General features: G+C 45.6%; 3 protein-coding genes across 6 annotated transcripts; 2 read left to right on the top strand and 1 right to left on the bottom strand.

The window, feature by feature from the left end:
* Positions 1-377: 377 nt before the first annotated feature.
* Positions 378-2,842, top strand: LOC117901896. 2 transcript variants are annotated; one of them, XM_034812859.1, is made up of 3 exons: positions 378-568; positions 632-1,865; positions 1,926-2,842. In XM_034812859.1, the coding sequence occupies exons 2-3, from the start codon at positions 641-643 to the stop codon at positions 2,768-2,770; spliced, it is 2,070 nt and encodes a 689-aa protein (XP_034668750.1). In that variant the 5' UTR covers positions 378-568; positions 632-640; the 3' UTR covers positions 2,771-2,842. The 2 variants fall into 2 exon arrangements, with proteins under 2 accessions (XP_034668750.1, XP_034668751.1); XM_034812860.1 differs by having other exon boundaries at positions 378-572.
* Positions 2,843-13,282: 10,440 nt separating this feature from the next.
* LOC117901883 (ER degradation-enhancing alpha-mannosidase-like protein 3) lies at positions 13,283-17,582 on the top strand. Of its 3 annotated transcripts, none has more exons than XM_034812842.1 (8): positions 13,283-13,722; positions 13,781-14,220; positions 14,295-14,441; positions 14,501-15,320; positions 15,384-15,777; positions 15,836-16,080; positions 16,255-16,353; positions 16,409-17,582. In XM_034812842.1, the coding sequence occupies exons 2-8, from the start codon at positions 14,054-14,056 to the stop codon at positions 16,940-16,942; spliced, it is 2,406 nt and encodes an 801-aa protein (XP_034668733.1). In that variant the 5' UTR covers positions 13,283-13,722; positions 13,781-14,053; the 3' UTR covers positions 16,943-17,582. The 3 variants fall into 3 exon arrangements, with proteins under 3 accessions (XP_034668733.1, XP_034668731.1, XP_034668732.1); XM_034812840.1 differs by having other exon boundaries at positions 13,285-13,722; positions 15,836-16,107; XM_034812841.1 differs by lacking the exon at positions 13,283-13,722 and having other exon boundaries at positions 13,764-14,220; positions 15,836-16,107.
* Positions 17,583-18,010: 428 nt separating this feature from the next.
* LOC117901882 lies at positions 18,011-24,190 on the bottom strand. The gene is made up of 6 exons (XM_034812839.1): positions 23,495-24,190; positions 22,815-23,435; positions 21,633-22,736; positions 19,406-21,568; positions 19,141-19,339; positions 18,011-19,070 (listed from the first exon to the last, which is right to left on the bottom strand). Exons 1-6 carry the CDS (start codon positions 23,934-23,936, stop codon positions 18,272-18,274), a joined length of 5,328 nt encoding a protein of 1,775 aa, XP_034668730.1. The 5' UTR covers positions 23,937-24,190; the 3' UTR covers positions 18,011-18,271.
* Between the last annotated feature and the right edge of the window lie 41 nt (positions 24,191-24,231).

Here is a 24,231-nt window from a genome sequence, read left to right as displayed (position 1 = left end):
TTGCTGGGATTTTTTATTGCATTTTGTGCAGCACTTATATAAAATATTGAGCAAGTGGTAAGAAAACGGTTGGAAATTGAAATAAAAACGGCGACAGCATAATTTTGCAACACTGTCAAAGAAGCTAGAAAAAAATATGTGCTGCAACACTGACATTAAAAGTGAAAAAAGCCTAAAATATGTAGGAAACGGCTTAGAATAATTTATGTGCCAAAAATACTAATGTATAATTATTCTTATTTGCAATAAAATCAAATTTATATTTTCTATATTGTTTGCTACAACCCTGAACTCATTTTGCACATATTCTCCTGGCAGGTAGGCCTTGAGAAATTTGTTCATTCACCTCAAACGTCTAAGTCCAGCGGGAAGTGACAGTCAACATTCTCCGTCCGAATACACAAAAACTTCGACAATTTTCCCAACAAAAATTAAACATAAAATAGTAAAAAAAAAAAACAGATCAAAGCCAGCTCAGCAAGTGTAACAAAGATTTAAATTCGATCTGGTGGCCCCAGTCAAAATCAGTGAATTTCCCATTGGACCCTGCTCAAGTCTTATTTCGTGTGTAAGTCAGTAAAAGAAACGAACAAAAAATTATCCCAAAATTTCTAAACTAAATCCCAAATAGACAAGAACCATGCCAATGGCAAATGGTGCACTGACAGCGACTCCCTCCGTGGAGAAGTTGAACGCCAAGGAGGAAGTCGACGGCAATGCACTAAAAGTTGAGGCCGTTGGTTCTACTTTACGCAAGGCCACCAGGATTCCTGTGCCCATTGGCAGAGCCAGCCTCAGTTATGTAAATCCACGCAAGTACACGAGCACCTTGAAGCAGTCCCGCCATACCTTAAAGAAGAAAGACTCGGCTGGAAACTGTAGCAAAGACAGCATTAGCCTCAGCCCCGGGCAACCAAACGACGATTCCGGCATTGGAATGGACAACTCGATGGCAGGCAGTGTGTCCCCGGTGGGTAGCTGCTGCAGTGATCTGACTGAGATTGGCAAAGCCGAGCAGGAATCTCTGAGAGCTCTCCAGCAAGCTGTGGCTGAGATGGAGGCAGATCTGAACACCATCGAAAGTGATGGGGAGACAATCAACGATAGTGATTGTGATACCATTACTGCAGAGAATGTCGATCTGTGCAGGGACACCCCCGAGAAGGAGGTGCACAACGCTGTCATCGAGAAGGTGCAAAAACTGCTGCCAGAGGAACTGGCACCGCTGCAGGAGCTGCTCGTGTCACCCGTGGAGCAAATGGTGCAGGTAAATCTAAAGGAACTCCTGGAAGATAATCCTCAACGGCCCCAAGAAATGTTACAGACTCTTAAAGTATTCAAATCGGAAAATGATCCAGAACTAGTGGAGGAATGTCTGCAGAACCTTATCAATGGTGCAGTCCACGAGGAAGAGGTGCAAGCTGTAAAGCTAAAGCTGCACGACCAGCTCCAACAACTGACCAGGGCACCACTTGGTGCAGCCAAACAGCTCCAAATCGAAACGCTGCCAGGCATAGAAACCAAGGAGCAACAATTTGTGCGGGAGCACTACGAAAAAATTGAACGTCTTTTACACTCTTCTTCGCCCATGATGGCAATGAAAGCGGAGACCATGGAACAGCAAGGGCATCCGCAGTCCACGTCTCAGAAATTGAATGAAATTGAGGAGGACATCGTAGCACCAGTCGAAGAGATGTTACAGAAGACGCAGCAAGACGATGCTCTTCTACCTTTTATGTACGAAACAGATGAAAATAATGATCAAGAGGGGATGTCTCAGCCACTTGAAGACATAATGCCACAGAAGCAACAGGACGTGCCTCTAGAAGAGAAAGCTGCGGAAGGGACACCATCGATGGCAGAGGGTGAGTAAAATAAGCAGCTTGGAGAGTCTCTACTTGTACCATCTCCTACCAATGCTGCAGAAATCGTGGATTTCCAAGATCAGATGGAGGCAGCGGAATCCGATTCAAGTGCAGCGCTAACCACAGCAGAAGCGATCATGGACTTGCAGGAGCAGCTTCTCGACAACACCAGTGGAGACGATGTAGAGACTAACCAATCCGATTTAGAACTAGAAGAAGATATTCTGGAGCAGGACCAGATTCCAGACCTCCTCTCTTGTTTCGTCGTGCAGCTGCCAGAAGAGGATCCACTGGTAGAGCTGGAACAGGAGCAGCACCAAGGGCAACCACAAACCAATTTGAATGCAGTGGAAATCATCCTCGAGCAGCAAGAGGGCGACCTCTCGAAGGCAATAGTGGGATTGCAAGAAAAGCCACAACCGACTTCATCGTGGCTGCTGGAAGAGTACATTCAGACGCTGGATAATGACAAAAGTGGCGAGAAAATCAAAAAGCTAGTGGAAGAAATCATTCAGCTGGAAAACGAGCAGTCAGAGGAGAGGCCGCCAACCACAACTCAGCCAGAGCAGATGTCATTGGAGGTGGAATCTGTTGCATCTCCTCGCCGCCTTGGCCCCTTGCTGGGGATTTCTGGTCTACGAGCTTTGGAAGGATACCTGGATAATGGTATTCTGCTACAGCTGATGCAACAGGATGTGGCCCCAACCGACGAAGTTCCGATTGAGCAGGAGGAGCTGGAGGAGCAGGATCTCGTGGATGAGGAGACGAACCAGGAGAAGAAGAATAAAAGTCGCTTTCGTGAGCTCCTGAATCTGCTCCGTGCTTACAAGATGCCAATGGAGTTTATCCCATTTGCGCTGGTCGGCACAGCCTTATGTTTGTTGATTTTTTTTCGCAAATTTTAGCCCACAATAGCCAACCAACAAACAAACAAAAAATATAATAATAAATCTTCATAGACAACATTCCCAGATCAAGCGCATTAAAGTCGCACAACTCACTCTTGTTGAGTTACTAAATTAAATTATATTTTAAAAAACAAATTTAATTGTTTTGAATTCCAATTTGAGTTTGAAATATTTGCGGCAATGAATGCAACTCTGCGTTGAAGACTTTTTCTAACGCTAGATGGCGACAAGATTATCATGCATTGACCATTAGTTATCGATTTACAGTGCCTGTCGAGAAAATATCGCGACAGCTATCGATAGTAGGCGCCACAAAGTAGGAAATATAACAACACGGATTATCAGTGTAAATTTTCCGGTATATACAGTTAAGATGTAAATATATTTCGCGGAAACCATGAAGAAACTATGGTCTCGTCGGTGGCAGAGTTACTTCTGCCTACTTTCAGTCAGGAAAATGAAGTGAAGAAGCAAAACGTCACCGCTAAATGTGCGTCTTGGAGTCCCAGGCCTCTGCCTGGAGTCCCGGCTACAAGTATTAGTGCGTGTAGAACACGCAGCAGAAGCCCAAGCTACATGGGTATTAGTGCGTGTAGAGCGCGCAGCTAGAAGCTACATTTGTATAAGTGCGTGTAGCCAATGATTTTGTAGCGCTCCAAACCGGTTTTGTCTTCATTCACACGGACACTGCAAGCAATGTATGCGTTGGTGCGTTGAGTTGCTGAACTGCGATGAAACGAGAATTAGGTTTGATATTTTGATTTTGTTTTCGGGGCTTAGCGTATGAACCTGACCTGCCGCAGCATGTGCAGAATGAGGGGTGGGGGTTGGTGGCCCTTGTGGGTTGTAATTGTAAGCTGTAATTAGTTTATTTTCTTTTTTCCCGAGTGACACATAACCTCAAAAAAAAGTGAAAGAAAATCGAGTTTACAATTTTTTATTTGTGATTTTTTGCTTATCCATTGAGACATAAAAAGAACAAGTGAACTGAACAAACAAGGAAATCTGGCACTGGGTCTGGCATGGTCGAGGTCTGTTGGCGTTGTCCTGGTTGTGCGGCTGGGGTCGGCGTGTTCGTGGTCCGACGGCGTCGTAATAGCGGCGTTGCTGAGTCCGGCGGTGTCGTAGCGTAATGAGGGCGTCGTCATCTGTGGACGAGTGGCGACCAGGACTGGGATCGCTCTCCTACGTCAACACCATCTATCCAAAGCAGCCGACGGTCATACTGCAAATACCCCAAGGACGACAGAGGAAGACCGCGAGCCTAGCAGACTTGAAAGCCTTCCACGGCGACGAAGACAACGAAGTCGCCCAGACGACAAGGGAGACTCGCAAGTGAGCTACCCGTTTCGCAAGGGGTGAAATTCAAAAGTTGTAAGTTATGGATGCATCCCCTTATGGGATTAGTTAAGATAAGATAACAAAACTATGTAAAACTTTCTCAAGCGCACCGCTCAAGCAGGATAGAGGGGGTTATTATGTTCCTTTACTAACGTAGGAAGGTACTAAACATTAGGAGTTCTCTCTATAGAATCGACGACGAAGAAACGGCAGCTACCCGTGGACTGGATCGCCAAGGTAACAGTGTACTTACGCGATCCTACGTCCCGATAGAGCAGCCGCGCGTCCGACCCCAGAAAGGGCGTGTGAAGAAGCGTACGCTTCTCCAAATTTTTTTCCCCTTCCCCTTGTATCTCTAGGATTAAGCGATGTTATGCCTCGAATTGTTTATATTATAATTAAGTAGGCGAAATCGTTCGGAGAGAGGGCGGACAGCGAGCAACGGCGCCGGCTGGAAAGAGAGAGCGAAAAGCCGCCGACGCTGAGCGCAGCGGACCGATCGAAGACACGAGAGAAGAGAACGACGACGCCGGCTAGAAAAGCGAGAGCGCGGAGGCGCCGACGAAAACCCAGGATCCCGGCTGAAAAGCCCCAGCTGGAACGAAGCAGACGTGTCCGCTTAAAAATAAAACAGTGTAAAATCGGGAGTATGTGGACAGAAGCAGAGCAGAAGCAACGGGACCAGGGCCAGAAGCTGCAGCAGTCAACGGAACCGGGACAGGCGCCGTCAGCTAGGAATTATCACTCTTCACCCCCCTCTAGAGTTTAAGCAGTAACACACGCTGCCAACGGGACGTGTGACGGAGAACAGGGCAGGCAGCGAGCCTCACGTTGTGAGTAAGGTGGATGCTGGGCGGTGCGACAGGCAGGCAGATTGAAAATAAGGGATTTAGTTCGCAGACAAATGGTCCGTGTGATATTATTCTGGGGCTGAGGGTATCGTGGGTGATTATACATCGTAGTGGTAGTTTTCCATGTGTTTTTTTTCCTCTCCCCCTCCTCCTCCTCGTAGTTTGAGTGAATGCGCGGGCCCCCAAAGTGCCGTCCGACGGTAGTCGCTTGGCCCTTGCAGACGTTGACTGACGTCCCCGAGTATTCCTTCCCCTTCCCATATCGTCCAACGGTGTCCACTATTGAACCCTTTCCCCCCTAGAAGCACGGAGTCCCGGCAAATTATAAATTTTGCTGTAATTTCGACCCTGGCGTGACTGAGATGTACCCCAGCCAGAAAGCTTCCTTACAGCATTAAATTAAGCGTGAAATAATTAGTACTATCCACACCCGTGTCCTAGTTCTATTCAAGAAAATGGAAGTCTCCGGAGACATTAATGTCAAGAGACCGTTCACTCGCTCCGTCGAGAAAAAAAAGTGGCGATGTTTGCAGCATATGTATGTTGGGTTATAAAAGTAGAAGATTATTAATAAAAATAAGAGGTAGTCATAATGCTTTAACGCATCGAAAATTTACAAAATGTATTCAAGAAATAAATGCACAGAATGGAAACTTAATAATGGTTAATGCTGTAGCTAAGCAATGCCGACCCTCCACCGATGGTATCTTTTTCAAAAATCTTATGTGTGATGTCCTTAGCTCTTTTGGAAATAAAAGCTTTTCGAAAGCTTTTTGATTTGGTATGTTGCAAATATAAGCAATTATCATTAAATTAAGCGTGAAATAATTAGTAATATCCACACCCGTGTCCTAATTATATTCAAGAAAATGGAAGTCTCCGGAGACATTAATGTCAAGAGTTCACTCGCTCGGTCGAAAAAAAAGTGACGATGTTTGCAGCATATGTATGTTGGGTTATAAAAGTAGAAGATTATTAATAAAAATAAGAGGTGGTCATAATGCTCTAATGCATCGAAAATTTACAAAATGTATTCAAGAAATAAATGCACAGAATGGAAACTTAATAATGGTTAATGCTGTAGCTAATAAAAATAAGAGGTGGTCATAATGCTCAAATGCATCGAAAATTAAAAAAATGTATTCAAGAACTAAATGCACATAAGACCACACCCGTGTCCTAGTTATATTCAAGAAAAAGGAAGTCTCCGGAGATATTAATGGCAAGAGACCGTTCACTCGCTCCGTCGAAAAAAAAAAAAAAAGTGACGATGTTTGCAGCATATGTATGTTGGGTTATAAAAGTAGAAGATTATTAATAAAAATAAGAGGAGGTCATAATGCTTTAACGCATCGAAAATTTACAAAATGTATTCAAGAAATAAATTCACAGAATGGAAACTTAATAATGGTTAATGCTGTAGCTAAGCAATGCCGACCCTTCACCGATGGTATATTTTTCAAAAATCTTGTGTGTGTCTTAGCTCTTTTGGATATAAAAGCTTTTCGAAAGCTTTTTGATTTGGTATGTTGCAATTATTAGCAATTATCATTAAATTAAGCGTGAAATAATTAATAATATCAACACCCGTGTCCTAGTTATATTCAAGAAAATGGAAGTCTCCGGAGACATTAATGGCAAGAGATAGTTCACTCGCTCCGTCGAGAAAAAAAACTGATGATGTTTGCAGCATATGTATGTTGGGTTATAAAAGTAGAAGATTATTAATAAAAAAAGAGGTGGTCATAATGCTCTAATGCATCGAAAATTTACAAAATGTATTCAAGAAATAAATGCACAGAATGGAAACTTAATAATGGTTAATGCTGTAGCTAAGCAATGCCGCCCCTCCACCGATGGTATATTTTTCAAAAGTCTTACATATGTGTTATGTCCTTAGCTCTTTTGGAAATAAAAGCTTTTCGAAAGCTTTTTGATTTGGTATGTTGCAATTATTAGCAATTATCATTAAATTAAGCGTGAAATAATTAATAATATCAACACCCGTGTCCTAGTTATATTCAAGAAAATGGAAGTCTCCGGAGACATTAATGGCAAGAGACCGTTCACTCGCTCCGTCGAGAAAAAAAAGTGATGATGTTTGCAGCATATGTATGTTGGGTTATAAAAGTAGAAGATTATTAATAAAAAAAAGAGGTGGTCATAATGCTCTAATGCATCGAAAATTTACAAAATGTATTCAAGAAATAAATGCACAGAATGGAAACTTAATAAGGGTTAATGCTGTAGCTAAGCAATGCCGCCCCTCCACCGATGGTATATTTTTCAAAAGTCTTATGTGTGTCTTAGCTCTTTTGGATATAAAAGCTTTTTGATTTGGTATGTTGCAAATTATCATTAAATTACGCGTGAAATAATTAGTAATATCCACACCCGTGTCCTAGTTATATTCAAGAAAAAATAAGTCTCCGGAGATATTAATGGCAAGAGACCGTTCACTCGCTCCGTCGAAAAAAAAAAGTGACGATGTTTGCAGCATATGTATGTTGGGTTATAAAAGTAGAAGATTATTAATAAAAATAAGAGGTGGTCATAATGCTCTAATGCATCGAAAATTTACAAAATGTATTCAAGAAATAAATGCACAGAATGGAAACTTAATAAGGGTTAATGCTGTAGCTAAGCAATGCCGCCCCTCCACCGATGGTATATTTTCAAAAAGTCTTATGTGTGTCTTAGCTTTTTGGATATAAAAGCTTTTGATTTGGTATGTTGCAAATTATCATTAAATTACGCGTGAAATAATTAGTAATATCCACACCCGTGTCCTAGTTATATTCAAGAAAAAAATAAGTCTCCGGAGATATTAATGGCAAGAGACCGTTCACTCGCTCCGTCGAAAAAAAAAAAAAAGTGACGATGTTTGCAGCATATGTATGTTGGGTTATAAAAGTAGAAGATTATTAATAAAAATAAGAGGTGGTCATAATGCTCTAATGCATCGAAAATTTACAAAATGTATTCAAGAAATAAATGCACAGAATGGAAACTTAATAATGTTTAATGCTGTAGCTAATAAAAATAAGAGGTGGTCATAATTCAAGAACTAAATGCACATAAGACTTAACAATGTACTCAGAAGTGCGGTGGCTTAATAGAGGCAAATGTTTGGATCGCCTCTTTCATTTGTGGAACGAGGTTCTCAGCTTCTTTAAAAGTATTGAAAACGAGAAGGGACGTGTGAGACGCTTCTTACGCGTCACAACTTTTATACCCGGCACTCAGTACCACATCTGCACTTCAGCGGTTATTTGTCAAATTTTTTCTTCATCTGTCATCTACATCAACAACAGTTAGCTCGCCACCCTCCCCTAGAGACACGCACTGCAGAGTCATGGCAGAGTCGCGGCAGAGACACGGCAGAGGAAGAGACGTGTCAGGGGCAGAGGCCATAAACTGCGCGAAACAGAGTGTGAATGAGAAAATATGTAAAAAACAAATATAAGCTGCGGGACGGGGTGGGTTTAGCCACTGCAAATTAATTTCTTCATTGTGGCTATAATAATGATCCAATTGGATCCCAATTTGGTGATCTGATAGATATGGTCATTCCCTACGGAATGTAGATTTGGGAGGTTTTCGCCCTTTTGCGGGGGCAGAAAGGGGCGGGGCTCATTTTTGAAATATACTTGTAACAGTGTGAGCATACAGAAGTATGGATGCAAAATTTGGTGGCTCTAGCTTTTATAGTCTCTGAGATCCAGGCGCTTAACAAGACGGACGGACGGACGGACAGACGGACAGACAGACATGGCTCTATCGAGAATATATATATTTTATGGGGTCGGAAACGTTTCCTTCTGTGCGTTACATACAACCGTTATTCCCCACAAATACAATATACACTATTTACTCTTCGAGTACCGCATATAAAAACACCGAGGACCTCAATCTCTGCCTACATGGGAAAAATAAAAAAAGTTGTGATTTAATTAGATCAATTCATCATTTTGACAGAAAATTTTAAATTCTGATTAGACAATTGGAAAATAAAATATTCGTAAATATAGACAAAACATCTAATTTATTTTGTGAATTTGACATAGAGGAATGTGGCTGATCTAAGGGCGTGTTGGTGTGAGAAGGAATATGATGCATGCTCTTCGTCTGTATCTTGTTCAACCACATGCCTCGTTCAGTATCGGCTCTGAGGAAGTTGGCTGCTCAAATCGGCGTGTTTGTGTAAGAAGGAATATAATACATGCTCTTCCTCTGTCTTTTGCTCAACCACATGCCTCGTGCAGTATTGTGCTCTGAGGAATGTGGCTGCTCTTAGGGCGTGTTGGTGTAAGAAGTAATATAATGCATGCTCTTCCTCTGTCTCTTGCTCAACCACATGCCTCGTGCAGTATTGTGCTCTGAGGAATGTGGCTACTCTAAGGGCGTGTTGGTGTCATAAAGCAACTATAAAGGAGGTCTCGTCGGCAAAAATAGGCAGAACTTGCGAGTGAAAAGGCTCTCGCTGATTAACCCTTTAAAGGCAATGTTAGTTTAGTTTGTTTCATAATTTAATTTTTAATAATTTGCTACAAGAGAGTAGTCTTTGTTTTTGTTTTTGAATGTTAATTTTCTTATTAAGAGTCTTAACTCTAAAATAAATTCTTATTTTGAAATAAAAAGTTTTTATATCTAAATTACAACTAACGCCTTCGGCAGCCACTAACAACTTTTTTTTTATATTGGTAGTTATCTTAAATTTATCACTAACAGTTTTTAAAAATATTATTTCTAGTTGTTTTATTACGTTTTTAAAATCTACCGATGGTTTGATGTGTCCGCCATGCGAAACTTCATCTACATAAGTGAAAGTAGCTTTTCGGGAAAATTATCAGAAATTTTGAGCTTTCTGATGACATACCCTGCTATGTATTCGAGAGAGTTCTCCGTCAGCTCGTCCAGCTCGTCTAAAGCTGCGGTGCTCTCATCGATTTCATTCCCTTCATCCTCTGCATTGAACTCTTTTGAACTTAAATCTAAGTTCAACCAATCATCGGAAGTGTCTTCGTCCACATTTTGTTTTGTGGACAAGAGTTCCGTGTTCTTGGCTGAATACAAACAAAAGAATATACAAAAATTGTAATAATTTAGGGAAAACATTTTTTTGGCGCACATACGGTAAACACTTGAAAAAATTTTGTCCGCAACCAACCTTCCGCGTCGACAAGCAAATTTTAGCAAGCAAGCCCTATTTTAGTTACTTTATGGATATGGCCATGTCTGTCTATCCGTCTGGCAGTCTGGATCAGAGACTAAGTATAAGAGATAGAGCCACAGAATATTGCTCCAAGATTGCTGCGATTTCACACTGATACAAGTGTATGTATGTCTCACGCGTCCCTATTCGTTTAGCTCACGAAACTGGGGTTTTCTCGACTTAACACGGACACCGCATGTGTGTGTTAGTGCGTTGACTGTATGGTTAGTGCTTTGGTTCTCAGAGTTTTCTAGAAAAGTAGGAAAGTGCAATTTATGCAGCAGTGGTGGTTTTTATACCCGGTACTCGAAGAGTAAATAGGGTATATTGTATTTGTGCACAAAGTGAATGTATGTAACGCACAGAAGGAAACGTTTCCGACCCCATAAAGTATATATATTCTTGATCAGCATCAATAGCCAATATGTCTGCCTGTCCGTCCGTCTTGTTGAGATCTCAGAGACCATTAGAGCCACCAAATTTTGTCTGTGTGCTCACACTGTCCGTCCCCTTCCGTCCCAAATCTACAATTTTGAAGAGCAAAACTAAAAAAAAACTCACCAAATTGAAGGGCTAAATCACCAAATTGGGGCATTATTGGAGCTTTATTATAGCCACAATGAGAAAATGAATTAGCAGTGACCAAACCCACCCCGTTCCGCAGCTTATATTTGCTTCACGCAGTGTGTGGCGTCTGCCCCTGCCGTTCCTCCGCCTCTGCCATAGCCGTGGCTAAACCCACCCCGTCCCGCAGCTTATATTTGTTTTTTGCACATTCTCTCATTTACACTCTGATTCGCGCAGTAGCCGCACACTGGCTGTCTGCCGCTGGCTCTGCCTCTTCCGCTGGCTCTGCCTCTGCCGCTGGCTCTGCCTCTGCGGTGTGTGGGTCTAGGGAAGGGGGGCGAGCTAAAGGAGCGTATTGGTGTGAGAAGTGTTGTAGATGTACATAGATGACAGCTGAAGAAAAAATTTAAAATTTGACAAATAACCGCTAATGTACAGATGTAGTACTGAGTGCCGGGTATAAAAGTTGTGACGCGTAAGAAGCGTCTCACACGTCCCTTCTCGTTGTGAGGTGTGCGAGATAGAAATATGATCTGGAGGATTTTCGTACTGTGATAAAGTCTGTGGGTGCTTTGAACCAAAAACCATAAACACTTAAACATTACCATTATCATTAACATTAATAAATTACAATTACATTCTGTATTAGAAACATAACATTATTACAACAAAAATTAAGTAACATTAAAATGTTGATATACAAATACATACATACGTATGTACATATACAACATACAATACATTTCGTGATAAATTATGACAATTCCTTTTCATTGGTATCATGTCTTTGACATGGCATGGGGGCATGGCCTAATTTAAAAATAATTGGAAAAATATATGGTAAACCAATTTTATATAATTTAAAAAAAAAAAGCCGAGAAAGAACGTTTGTGAGACGCTTCGTGCGCGTCTCAACTTTTATACCCGATACTCCCCAAAGCGAGACGTCTTTCGTAATTGAACCATCATCCGATTCCACATTCATACTCTTTAATTTTTTCATAAGAATGGAAATCAATGGAATTACTAAGCTGACGGTAGCATAATTTTCTCCGCTGATTTTTTCAGTTGCATCTTTGAAAGGCTCTAACAAATTGCAAAAATCTCTGCAAAATTTTGAGTTCGTGCGTGGACACCATTTCGGGTAAGCTCTTAACCGAACTGGCGCGGTTTATGCGTCCATGGATATATTTTTTTTTTCTCTCTCTTTTTATTTACAATCTGTCTGTTTAAACAATAGGTAAATTGTATAATTAATATTAAATTAACAGAAATAGCAGTTTTCCATTGAGCCCTGCCATCATAAGTATCCAAATTATTTATTGGGAATTGAATTGAATTGATAACATCTTGGAATGTGGTATCATTTCAGTCTTCTTACTGTTAAGCTATTGTCTACTAGACTTAAGGCTAAATTATTTTCGTGGTTGTGGAGTCTGTCGATGTATTTCTTACTAGTTTAATTTATTTCTTCTTTAATGGTGGAATATTAAGATCTTTCTGGATATTTGCATTAGATACGTAAAAAGGAACATTGGCAATGTGTCGCAAAGTTTTTGATTGGTAACGCTGAAGGCGTCCATGGATGAGTGACATTGTTTTAAATACTTAACGATAAAAGTAAGTCCGAAAATGATGGGATGTTTTTAGAAACGGCCAAATTTAACGTATGCGCAAAGAACTGAACCTGTTTTCAATTCCCAATAAATAATTTGGATGCTGCCTTCATGTTGCTGGCATTATCAGTGGTCAGACTTCGCCATTTCGCCCTATCCATGCCAAACTCGGAGCAAGCGTTTTCTAATAAAGTGCAAATACATATATCCGGATATAGCGACTGAATTTAATATGGAAAATAAAGTTTTTAACCAAAAGTCGAACCAAAAGTCGTGGCCGACGGTGGCTTGCTAGCTGCCCGCTATTCGTTTTCTTTTCCAAGATTGGGCAGAGCTCGCTGGAGAGCTGCTCGACTCGGGCCTCTGTTGAATGCCATAAATCTTCTATGAATATATAAATAAAAATATATTATTTAAATATAAATGTAGAAGTAAATTATATTACATAATCATTTATTACAAATAAATCCATTTTTAGAAAGACAAGGATGATCATTTTTCCATAATTTCTTTTTTTTTTGTAAGTAATACTGTCCCAAAAACGCAATTATATTGTACAAATTAAAGAACTCCCCTTCAAAACCACTAGTTTGTGCAGTTTAACAAACTAAATTGTCTTTTGTTCTTTTATTTGTCATATAATGTCATAAGGTATACAATCCAATAAAATCGGAGTATTCATATTATGCCAAAATGCTTCTTCAATCGGATTTAATTATTGTTTCAGTGGTGAAAGTCTTTGCAAGCTAGTAATATAAAAAAGAACATCAAAATAAAGGAATATGATTTAAAATTACGGTATATTTCCTGTATATATTATTAAAATGAGACGGATTACTTCGGTATATTTTTGAGGGTCGTGCGGTATATTTGATAGATAAATGCGCGGTTACACTGCCGACCAATTGGCTTTATGCGGATTTAGTGGAGGAAATTGCAATATTGATAAGAAACAACATTACTTAATTTGCCAGCGAGGCGCACCACAAGCCAATCTCTTGAGACCATAAACCATAAATTGCTTATCAGTCCGAATGAGGCATTAATCGGCTCTCGGGCACAGCAGCAGCGTTCAAAATTCATCGTGTGTCGCTGCAGTCGTGGAGCAAAATAAAAAAATAGAAAACAAGATTAAAAATAAACTACACCACCTATTCGGTTCAGTTTTCGGGCAGGCTGACGCACTCGGAAAAAAATGCATGTGCTGCTGGTGAACGAGTCTCCGTCGCCGTCGCACAAGTGCAGGGAAAAGTGCGACTAATTGTATTCGCCACAAAACGTCATATAAACTATAGTATAAAAGCGGAATTGGAAAATTAGGTCGTCGTTTGTTGTTGCTCTTGGAATCAAAATTATTTGGTGAGTTTCGCTGTCAGGCCAGACCAATGATTAGCTTACAGTTTCCATTAACTTGCAGTGGCTTGGCTTAAAAGTTAAAGCAAGCGGACGGACGGACCACGGGCCCAAAGAGAAGTCAACAAAAACGACTTTGAGAGAGAGACGAGGCGACGCACACGAAATAATTATAACAACACGTTCAAAGTGAAGGTCAACGTCACAACGGCGACGACTAAGGCAACGACATCAGCGGCAACTCTGGCTGCCGAAAACCAAAGTGAACGCCGCCTTCCCTCGAGCTAGCGATTTTCAGCCTGGGCAACCCCTCCATAACCACATCCACTGCAGCACAATGTCTCCCACAGGCATGTCCAACTCCACATCCATATCCTTCTCCTCCGCCCAGCGGCTGGTGTTCACATTCCTACTGGCCCTGCTCATCATGGTCGCCAGTGTACTCAGCAGTGACACCGCCATGCCCACACAAAACATGTCCCACAAGGAGAGAACGGAGCTAAGGTGAGAGTCAAGGATAGTCGGGGTGCCTAAATGATATTCATCATACTCTTCTTTTTCGGTCTTTGCTTTTATAGGGAAGAGGCGCGCGACATGTTCTACCATGCATATCGTGCGTACATGGAAAACGCCTATCCAGCCGACGAGCTGATGCCTCTCTCCTGCAAAGGGCGCTACCGGGGCGTGACACCCTCTCGGGGCGACATGGATGACATACTGGGAAAGTGAGTGTGGAAATGAGCGCAAGTTGAGCTTGAAATGTAATTATGGATGTGTGTTGCAGTTTCTCCATGACCCTGGTGGATACTCTGGATACCCTGGTGCTGCTCGGTGACTTTACAGAGTTCGAGCATGCCGTCAAATTGGTCATTCGTGATGTCCAGTTCGACAGCGACATCATTGTGTCGGTGTTTGAGACAAACATTCGGATGGTGGGCGGCCTGCTGTCGGCTCACATTCTCTCCGAGTACCTGCAGAAGCAGGTGGACGTGATGCACTGGTACAAGGGCGAGCTGCTGGAGATGGCCCGCGAGCTGGGCTATCGTCTGCTGCCGGCGTTCAATACGTCCACAGGGATACCGCATGCGAGGGTAAACCTGCGCAACGGCATGAAGGATCCCATGCTGAAGAAGTCGCGCGAGACGTGTACGGCCTGTGCCGGCACGATTCTGCTGGAGTTTGCTGCCCTGTCGCGTCTCACAGGGGATCCCATATTCGAGGTGCGCGCCCATGCCGCCATGGATGCGCTGTGGAAGCTGCGCCATCGCGGCTCAGATCTGATGGGCACCGTCCTGAACGTCCACTCCGGCGATTGGGTGCGCCGCGACTCGGGCGTGGGTGCCGGCATCGACAGCTACTACGAGTATTTGTTCAAGTCGTACGTCCTGCTGGGCGACGACAAGTATCTGGCGCGTTTCAATCGCCACTACAATGCCGTTATGAAGTACGTCAGCGAGGGACCCATGCTGCTGGACGTGCTAATGCACAGGCCGCACGCGAAGTCCAGGAACTTCATGGACTCGCTGCTGGCCTTCTGGCCGGGCCTCCAAGTACTGTCTGGTGATCTGAAGCCAGCAGTGCAGACCCACGAGATGCTCTACCAGGTGCGTTAATCAGTTTTAATTACTTTGAAATATCTTATTGATTATGTTTACTCTTTGAAATAGGTCATGCAGATGCACAATCTCATCCCGGAAGCATTTACCGTAGACTTTCAAATCCATTGGGGCCAGCACCATCTGCGGCCCGAGTTCATTGAGTCCACGTACTTTTTGTATCGCGCCACGGGCGACCACCACTACCTGCAGGTGGGCAAGCGAGCGCTGAAGACTCTGCAGCAGTATGCCAAGGTCTCCTGCGGCTATGCGGCTGTGAATGATGTGCGGACGGGCAAGCACGAAGATCGCATGGACTCGTTCGTCCTCTCCGAGACATTCAAGTATCTGTTTCTGCTGTTCTCCGAGCCGCAGGATCTGATCATCAATGTGGATGAGTTTGTCTTCACCACGGAAGCGCATCTGCTGCCCCTGTCGATTGCACAACTAGGGAATGCCACGTTTAGTGAGTGCTCTCGGGGATCTCTTAAATATTATATGTTACTTATAGAATCCCCCTACAGGCTTTCGGCAATCGGACGAGCACAATGTACTCGACTTCATGCGCACCTGCCCCAGCTCCAATAAGCTTTTTCCTGAGAAAGTACGCAAACCATTGCGCAACTTCATTACGGGCTCGTGCCCGCGCACCAGCAGTGGCAAGCGACTCAGCGCCCTGGATTTTCAGGCAAGCAATGCGGATCATCTGCGAGCTGTTTACGACATGGGCATCACCATGGTTTCGGTAGGGGACCGCAGCCAAGGCAAGGTGCGACTGTTTCATAGTTTCTATAATGTAAGTTTTTCGTTCTGTTTTGCATTATGTTTGCGTTTGTTTATTTTTCCTCTTTTGTTTTGTTTGCGTTTCAACATTATAAGTAATGCCTCTTTCCTCGCTTTACTGGCTGTTATAATAAACTATATTCTGTCCACCCAAACACAGGCCAAGAGTCACGAGGAGGGCGAAATGGGACTGCAGTTTATGCAGGAGATGCTTGAGCTAACAAAGATTCAGAACATGAATCAGCTGGCGCAGTTGCAGGTGAGTAAACGAGTCCATTAAAAGCTAAAATAAATATATTTCCATAATTTTAAAGGCCGTGGCTTATGCCACTGATGAGAAGCTTCAGGATTGGACTGCCCTAATGGCCGGACCTTCGCACTTTAGTCCAGAGCTGATTGGTGAGCAGTTTGTCGAGGGCGACGTCATACTGGCCAATCCGTTGCGAGCCTGCAGCGAGAAGCTCAATCCGGTGGAGGATGGCGCTGATGATGCGAGGGGCAAGGTTCTGGTGGCCGAACGCGGCGATTGCACGTTTGTCAGCAAGGCACGACTGGCACAAAAGGCCGGCGCTGTGGCTTTAATTGTCTGTGATAATGTACCAGGTTCTTCCGGTGAGACGCAACCGATGTTTGCCATGTCCGGCGATGGCACCGACGATGTACTCATACCCGTGGTCTTCATGTACAACGTGGAGTTCAGTAAACTGGCGGCGGTAATGAAGCGGTACGAGCATCCGCTCCGTGTGCGGATCATGCAAATGGTGGAGTTCAAGCGCTGGCAACTGGCCAAAGAGGGGCGGCAGAACGGCACGACGGCATCGGCCCAAAAGCCGGACAGGGAATTGTAGTGGCTGCACTCCACCCACCCCACCGTAAACGCTTCTGCTTCAGCGGCTCCCGAAAGTGGCTTTCGCAAAACCCCTATTTGAAAGAATATCAATGGAAATTTCAACATTCGTAATTTGTACATTTTGGCCGCTTAGTCGCAACTATATTATAAAATTCTTGTACTTTACTAGACACGTAAGGATCCCCCCGCACACCCGTATACGGAACCACTTGAGCTAGCCGTACATTTTAGGACTTTCCTCTTCGGGAGAGTTTTTTTTGCTTTCATTTGCATTTTGTGATTCGGTTCGGCGCAACTCTCTCAGGCTGGCAATTGGCTTTCAAGTAGCTGCAACTATTGCCGGGCCGATCGAACAACTTCAGATATTGCCCACACACATGGTACATACACTGTACGAGTGTAGTTCCGCAGCTTCCCCTTCCAATTTTTATATCGAGTTTTACTTTCCGTGTAAGTAAATCTTTTGTACATACAAACATTAGATGTTAGCAAAACAAAAAGTACTAATTAGTGTTTAGTTTTAAGCGCAACTAGATTACTAAGTAATAAGTCGATAACGAGAAGCCAATCTGTAGTTGAAATTGTTTAGTTCATATACCAAAATAGTTTAAAATATACGAGAATTTGATAAAACCAAACCAATGCCTTTCTCTTGTGATTCGTGTGCATGAATCAAATGTAAAAAGTCATAGGAGTCCTCATTTTTGACTCGCTGATCTTCCCCTACAAACTCTTTGGCGGGAGGGAATAGTCGAGAGGGAAACAATAATTATACAATTATAGATATTTTTGAAAAGGGCTCCATTTAATGACATTCGGCTTGTGGTTTCCATTTTGGTTTTTTTTAGTCACTTAACTTATTGTATGACACTCATTCCTACTGCTAGACTCGGTTCCATTTCGCGAGCAGTAGATCAAATGTAGATAATATTTCTATACTTAGGAGCTAGAACTACTTTAACTAATTTTCAATATGTCTAGAGTTTTGTTTTCCTTTAAGAAAAGTTCAAGTTCAAATTAAAAAAATTAAAAAACGAAAACGCCAATGAAATAAAAAACACTTAGATGATACAAAATGGATGACTTAATTAAGGCCGACTTAGAATTAGGACTTAGACTAGAGGGGATGGGAGTGGAGTGAACTAATGATGTATCGGATATTACATACCTTCAAATATATTTGATAAACGACGAGTGGGTCTGGGTCTGGGTGTGGGTTGTGGTTGTACATCTGTGGGATCTATGAATATTACATTTCAGATTTGGATGCCATTAGCAAATCGCTCATGGGACAGGGACAGATGAGGCTGAGGCACTCGTGTGGGGTTCATACTGGTACGGGCATGGACAGGATTGAAGCAGCTAAAGACATGGGCGACTGGCTGCTGTTCATAATCTGTTGCTGCTGCTGCACGGCCAATTGCAGCATGTGGTTGGCGATGCTGTCCACGGTGAGGGTGCGCGGTGCCATCTCGATAACCTGAGACTTGTGGCGCGCATAGAACCGCAGCGAACCGTTGCCCTGCGGTGCCACGTACGTCAGCTGCCTGGGATCGGCGGAACTTATCCAAATCTCATCGCCTGTGATGGCCTTGAGGATCAGGTGATCCCCCGTGTTGACGGCTTGAAGTTGCTCATTGAACTGTGGTGCGGGCAGACGGTGAACCTGCAGCAGACGATGCGAGGGCGTCGTATGCGACAGCTCGCAGGCAATTACGTGCACCTCGGAGGGCATGTCCGACTGCTCCTGCGACTCGATGTGCTGATAGAGGATCAGTATGCTGCTCTGGTCCAATTCGAAGCTGGGATAGTGCATGGCGGTCAGGCTGCGGCCCAGCTGGCAACAGAGGTCATAGTTCATGAGCGTGTCTCCGCTGCGATGGTCCCAGATCGTGATGCGCGTCTGACCATAGCCAATGAGGCGATCCTCCGTGAGGCACTCAATGTGCTTCAGTTCGTGGCGCAGCTGCTTGAACTCGCGTATCGAGGCCAGCGTGTCCAGCGTGGGCGTCAGCGAGTACTTGCAGATGCCCGAGCGTGGCTTACCCATCACTACCTCCTGCTGCCAGGCCACCACAAAGTAGCGAGACTCTGTAATGCTTGTGAAAATCACATGTGAACCGTCACTACAGGAGCAAAGAGAGGAAACATCAATGCTAGTTGTTGGATTATTGGATTGTAATTTGCAAGACTCACCAGCTGACCGCATCCAGGTGCACAGAATGCATCTTGGGACGCAGCTCCTCCTCGCAGTAGTAGTAAATGTTCACGTGCAGCGAAGTCAGCGTGACTTCCCGCTTGTGGTGATCCAGCGGATGGCAGCGCATCTCCACGTACACAGGCGTCGAGTTGTGCACGCAAAGCCTGTTCCCGAACGGCGCAAACACCTCAGTGTCTGTAAAGGGAGTTAAAGGAGAAATTAGGAAAGATATAGAAAAGATATATCATGTGGAGTACACACCATTTGTAATGCGCCTCAGTTTGCCCAGATTCACCCAACGCGGGCTACGTTCAAAGTCTTCATCTGCATGGGATCGCTCAGATTCGGTGGCCCTCGGTTCGGTGCCTTGACCACCTGGAAGTATCGAGTGTGTGGAGGCTCCAGTCTCCTTTGCTGCGGAAGAGTTTGGTCTGCGTGGCTTGTGCAACACATTGAAGACCTTCGAGTACTTCCAAAAGCTGACGCAGTGCTCCTGCAGTACTATAAGCTGGTCCAGCTCATAGTATATGTACAACACCTTGCCGTGTTTGCCCGCCAGCGGGTTGCTTAACATACGAGATCCATCGCTCAGTCGCACCATGCCACCGGGGGGAAGGGCACGATTGATTTCGGTATATAGTCCGGAAGTTTCCGTTTGTTGCGACGGCCGACGACGTGAGAAATGTGGCTCCTTCTCTGGTTCCTTCTTTCCGACTTCTGCTCTGCACATTGGCGGATAGATCAATGCGGGTTTGGCCACACTTGCATACTGGGCTTGGGCTTGGGCATGGGCATGGGCATAGTTTGAACTGTTTGTTTGACTATATTGGCTATAGCCCGAGGGATTGGCCTGCATGTAAAGCTCTTGTGGCTCTTGTTGCTTAGCAAATTGACGGGCACTTAACATATAGCGACCCACTAGATCTTTAGCTGGGGATATAGGCGCGTGGTTTTCGAAAAACCCTTGGGAGTCGTCCATCAAGCCATGGATTTGAAGTGGATCAGCAGTAACATGCATTGAACTGGATAAGTGGGCAGCTGGCAAAGGGCCTGCCGCAATTTGAACAGACGCCTTGGTCCCAGCCTCTGGCAGAGTCTGAGCTCGCGCGCGCCTGGTGCTCTTTGGGAGTGTAACCCCAGCATCTACTGTCAAAGCGTTGGTGGCCCTTGCTGCCGTCTTTGTTGGAGTGTGTGGTGGTGTAGCAGGAGCCGTCTGCTGTTGCTCGAGGCGATGCTGTTGGGGCAACTTCTTCTCCTGGGTGTTCGTGGGTTCCGGTGGTTTCTTTGCGTTGCCTTTGGCCGATTGCTTTGCGGCTGCTCTTGCGGCGGTGCCGCCGCTCAGTCGTTTGCCCTTGCCCTGAGCAGCCGCATCCGTGAGGGCATAGCTCTTCAGCAGATTGACCTTTCGATTGCGCAGCAGCTTCGAATTCATGTGCGTCGTGGAGCGTGTGACCAGGTCCCGTATGCGTGCAGGAGCGCCCGTTTTGGTGGTGGTTGCTGCACCCGTCGATGTCCTTGGCTTCTTGCTTTCCGGTTGACTCTTACGGGGAGCCTTGGAGGTTTGCGCTTGGTTTTTAGTTAGCTTTGGGTTGTACTTCAACTGGCTTCTGTCTGGGCTGGAGCTCTCCAGAGAAGGACGCGGACCGTCATAGCTCGTAGTTTCGACAATGCGCGTGGGAGAGGACGTTAGTGTACGCGCGCGTGCACGCTGCTTTGGTGATGACTCTGGCAGCACCTCTGGTGGTGCATTGCTCATCGCTTCGACAATGTAGATGGATGGCTTCGACTCACGTGCCTGTCGCAAGCGCTTCTGCATGCACTCAAGCCTCACCACCTCACTTCTGTTGTCCTCCGCTCGCTTGAGGTTCTGCTGCTGCAAGGTCTCCACCAACTGGTCCTGGGTGGGTGTGGGAGCAGCATAGATCTGGGCAAAGACCTGCACATCCACCAAATCAGACTTTAAGCATCTATTGTCAGCATTCTTGTCCTCCGATTCCTGGTCCTCCGCATCGGAGGCTACTGGGTGATCGCCCTGTGCCCCATAGTATTGGTCGTACTCGTGTGTGGACTGGCGCTGCTCTTCAGCGGCTGCAGCTGTGCCTTGCTCCTCTGTGCTCTGCTCACTGCTGGTGTTCAACGCCACATTCTGTTGTAGCTGCTGAAGCTGCTGCTTTCTCTCCTTCCGCTTGCCACGCACATCGCTGCGCATCCTGTCCAGCTGCTCCTGCGGCCGCACTCTCAGCGAGCGTCGAGCCACCGTGCTGTTGGCCAGCTCCCGCATGGCTGTGGCCACCGCATTGGCCGTGGACATCTCCGTGAGTCCCAGATAGTTGCAGAACTCTTGCTGCTCGTAGAACATGGCATCGTTGGGGCAATCGCCAAAGGCAACAGCATTCAGTCCAGCCCTCATGCCATGCGACACATCTGTGGGGGGAAACAAAGGATGATTAGATGACATAATGGTTTCCCGCTCGAATTATACTCTTACCGAATGGAGGAAGGAGACTCTCCTGAAAGCGGGAATGTTGCTGCTCTAGCAGTAGCTCCTGTTGCTGTTTCGTCACCTTCTTTCCCATCATGCCAAAGACAACGTCCACCAGCTCACGGTCAGCTGCAGTCTCCGTGGATATAATGGCTGGTGGCATGTCATTCATTCCCTGTGCTTCGGGTGCAGCAGCAGGGGCTGGAGATTCTGCGGAGGCAGTGGTCACTGAGGCCACTGGCAGCGGTGCCAGATCTGCTGTGGAAGTTTCCTTTGTGGCCAGTCGTTGGACTGAGGTCTGCGTCTGAATTGTCTTCATGTCGGGCACGATTTTGGGCTCCTCCTCCTTCTCCTCTTGCTGCTGTTGCAGTTCTTCCTCCTGCTCCGAGGTTAGTGCCTGCAGTTCAACCTCCGGTGTGAGGGTGACAACAGACGGATTGTCGCCGCCCACCTCGTAGCAATCGTCCTCGTCATCGTCCAGAACAATGGTATCCTCTGTGTGCAGCACATGCAGCTGTCGTCGCTGAATGAGAGGCTTCTCCTGAGCGGACGTTCCTTGACTGGGGCTGGCCTGGCCATGGTCCACTGTCGACTGGGCTGGACTACGCATGAACTGGCGGTTGATCTTTTCCATATTACGCTCCAGTGTCTCGCGAAACTCGTTGAAGCTGTGGTGTTTGGAAGCCATGGAAGCCTCGTGCTGCTCAAAGTTGGCCTGAAAGTTCTCTACATCCTCGACAGCCTCACAGTCGTGGGTGGTGGCCATCTCCCAGGTCGCCACCTTCTCGCTGAGACTCATCTGCGGCTGTGCCTGACAAATGGTCGCCAGACGCCGGTCCATGGCCTCCGCGAATAGAGTGTTCTTCAGCAGTGGCGGATACTTGCGCTTAGCTGGCTGCATTTTCCTTGGTCGATCGTCCTCGCCCAGGCCCAGATCGTCATCGTAGTCGTAGTTGTCGCTGCCATTGGGCGTGGACGAGGAGCTATTTGGAAACTGTGTGGGGCTGCTGTGCTCGGGCTGCTCCTCCTCAATGTCGCTGATGACTATTGGCTGCTCTGCGTCCATCTCTGGGACATGCTCCAGAGGTAGCTCCTGCTCCAAGGGAAGCTCTTCCTCCAGGGGAAGCTCCTGCTCTAGAGGTACCTCCTGCTCCAAGGGAAGCTCCTGCTCGAGCTGCAGCTGATGATGATGATGATGGTGATCCTGCTGTATATTATCCTCTTCCTCGCCCTCGTTGTCGTGGTCTTCCAGCTCGTGGTCGTACACCTGACAGATATCGGGGCGCTCTTCCTCCAATGGAGTGTCGTCCACAAAGTTGGCGTTCTCATGCTCATTGTCATTGTGCGCCTCCTCGTCCTCGCCCTCATCTTCTTCGACCAGCTCATGATGATGGACCATGGGCTGGTCCAGGGCCGCATCGCTCAGATAAACATTGTTGCCGGCCTCCATGCGCGTCTCCTCCTCATCCTCGTCCCCTGCCACGCCATCAATGTAGCCCGAGCCGTTCAGATGATGCCGGAGAAGAGCTCCATTGCCGGACATTAGGTAGGCCTGCTCGTTCTGTGTCGAGACTATTATCTCGCAGCAGTGCTCCTCGGCCAGGACAATTTCACCGTCCACATCCTCGTAGACAACGCACTGCTCGGTGCCGCTTGGATCAACCATTTCTAGGGCTTGTTCCTCGGAATGCGGCAGAATCTCAAACAGATGAGAGTCGACGAGGCTGCCGTTGGTCAGCAAAACCCCGGGATTTGTGGATACCGATTGCATAAAGACCACGCCCGAGTCTGTGGCCGCCTCTGGAGAATCTAAAAAGGAATGCAGTTAACACAAAAACCATGTGCTTAAGGTTGGGGCAAAAACTAACCATTAATTTCGATTATTTCACAGCTCATTCGCGCTCTTTTGGGTGGCGTGCAGGCCGAGTAGTGTGCAGCTTGTAGATCTTCGCCCTGTGACTGCGAAATTGTGCGAATGAGTCCGTAGACGCCATGGTCAACGTTCTCCACTGTGGAGGGGTCGTCCTTGTCGGGCCAGCCATGGAACTCGGTGCCATCGCTCGATATTAGACTGCAAATCTCGGAGTCGTCGGAGATTACGTGCAGCAAGCTGTCCACAGCAGGATCCAGCAGTTGCTGCTCATTCGCGTTGTGTTCCCGGCTAAAGTGGGCCCGTTCTTCATTGGCCGCTTCCACGCCCAGAGGGCCTGGGCCGACTTGTGCTTGTTCCACCGATACGCCACCTCTCGACGCGATGATGTCGAGCCAGCGCTCCTCTGCCTGCGCGTAGGCCCTGTCCCGCCTGGACATTGTATTAATGCACGCCAAATCGATTAAACTTGTAAGGATTGAATAATGGTAGCAATTGTGGAATATTTTTTTTTGGAAACTACACGTGAAATTTAAAAACTGTGCTCAACTCTTTGTACGAGATAAAAAATAATGCCTGAACTGCGAATGGCTGCACAACATGATTGTCGACGCCCGCCTTGTTAGGATATTTTTGAGCGTATAGCAACGCACATAGTTCGTGTATTTTTTTGGCAGCAACAAATTATTTTTATTTCTTGTGATTACTTTTGATTACACCTCTACTTTTCTTATT

Source organism: Drosophila subobscura, chromosome U (assembly GCF_008121235.1).
Source record: "Drosophila subobscura isolate 14011-0131.10 chromosome U, UCBerk_Dsub_1.0, whole genome shotgun sequence".
Classification (NCBI taxonomy): domain Eukaryota; kingdom Metazoa; phylum Arthropoda; class Insecta; order Diptera; family Drosophilidae; genus Drosophila; species Drosophila subobscura.
This window is presented reverse-complemented; position numbering and strand designations above follow the sequence as displayed.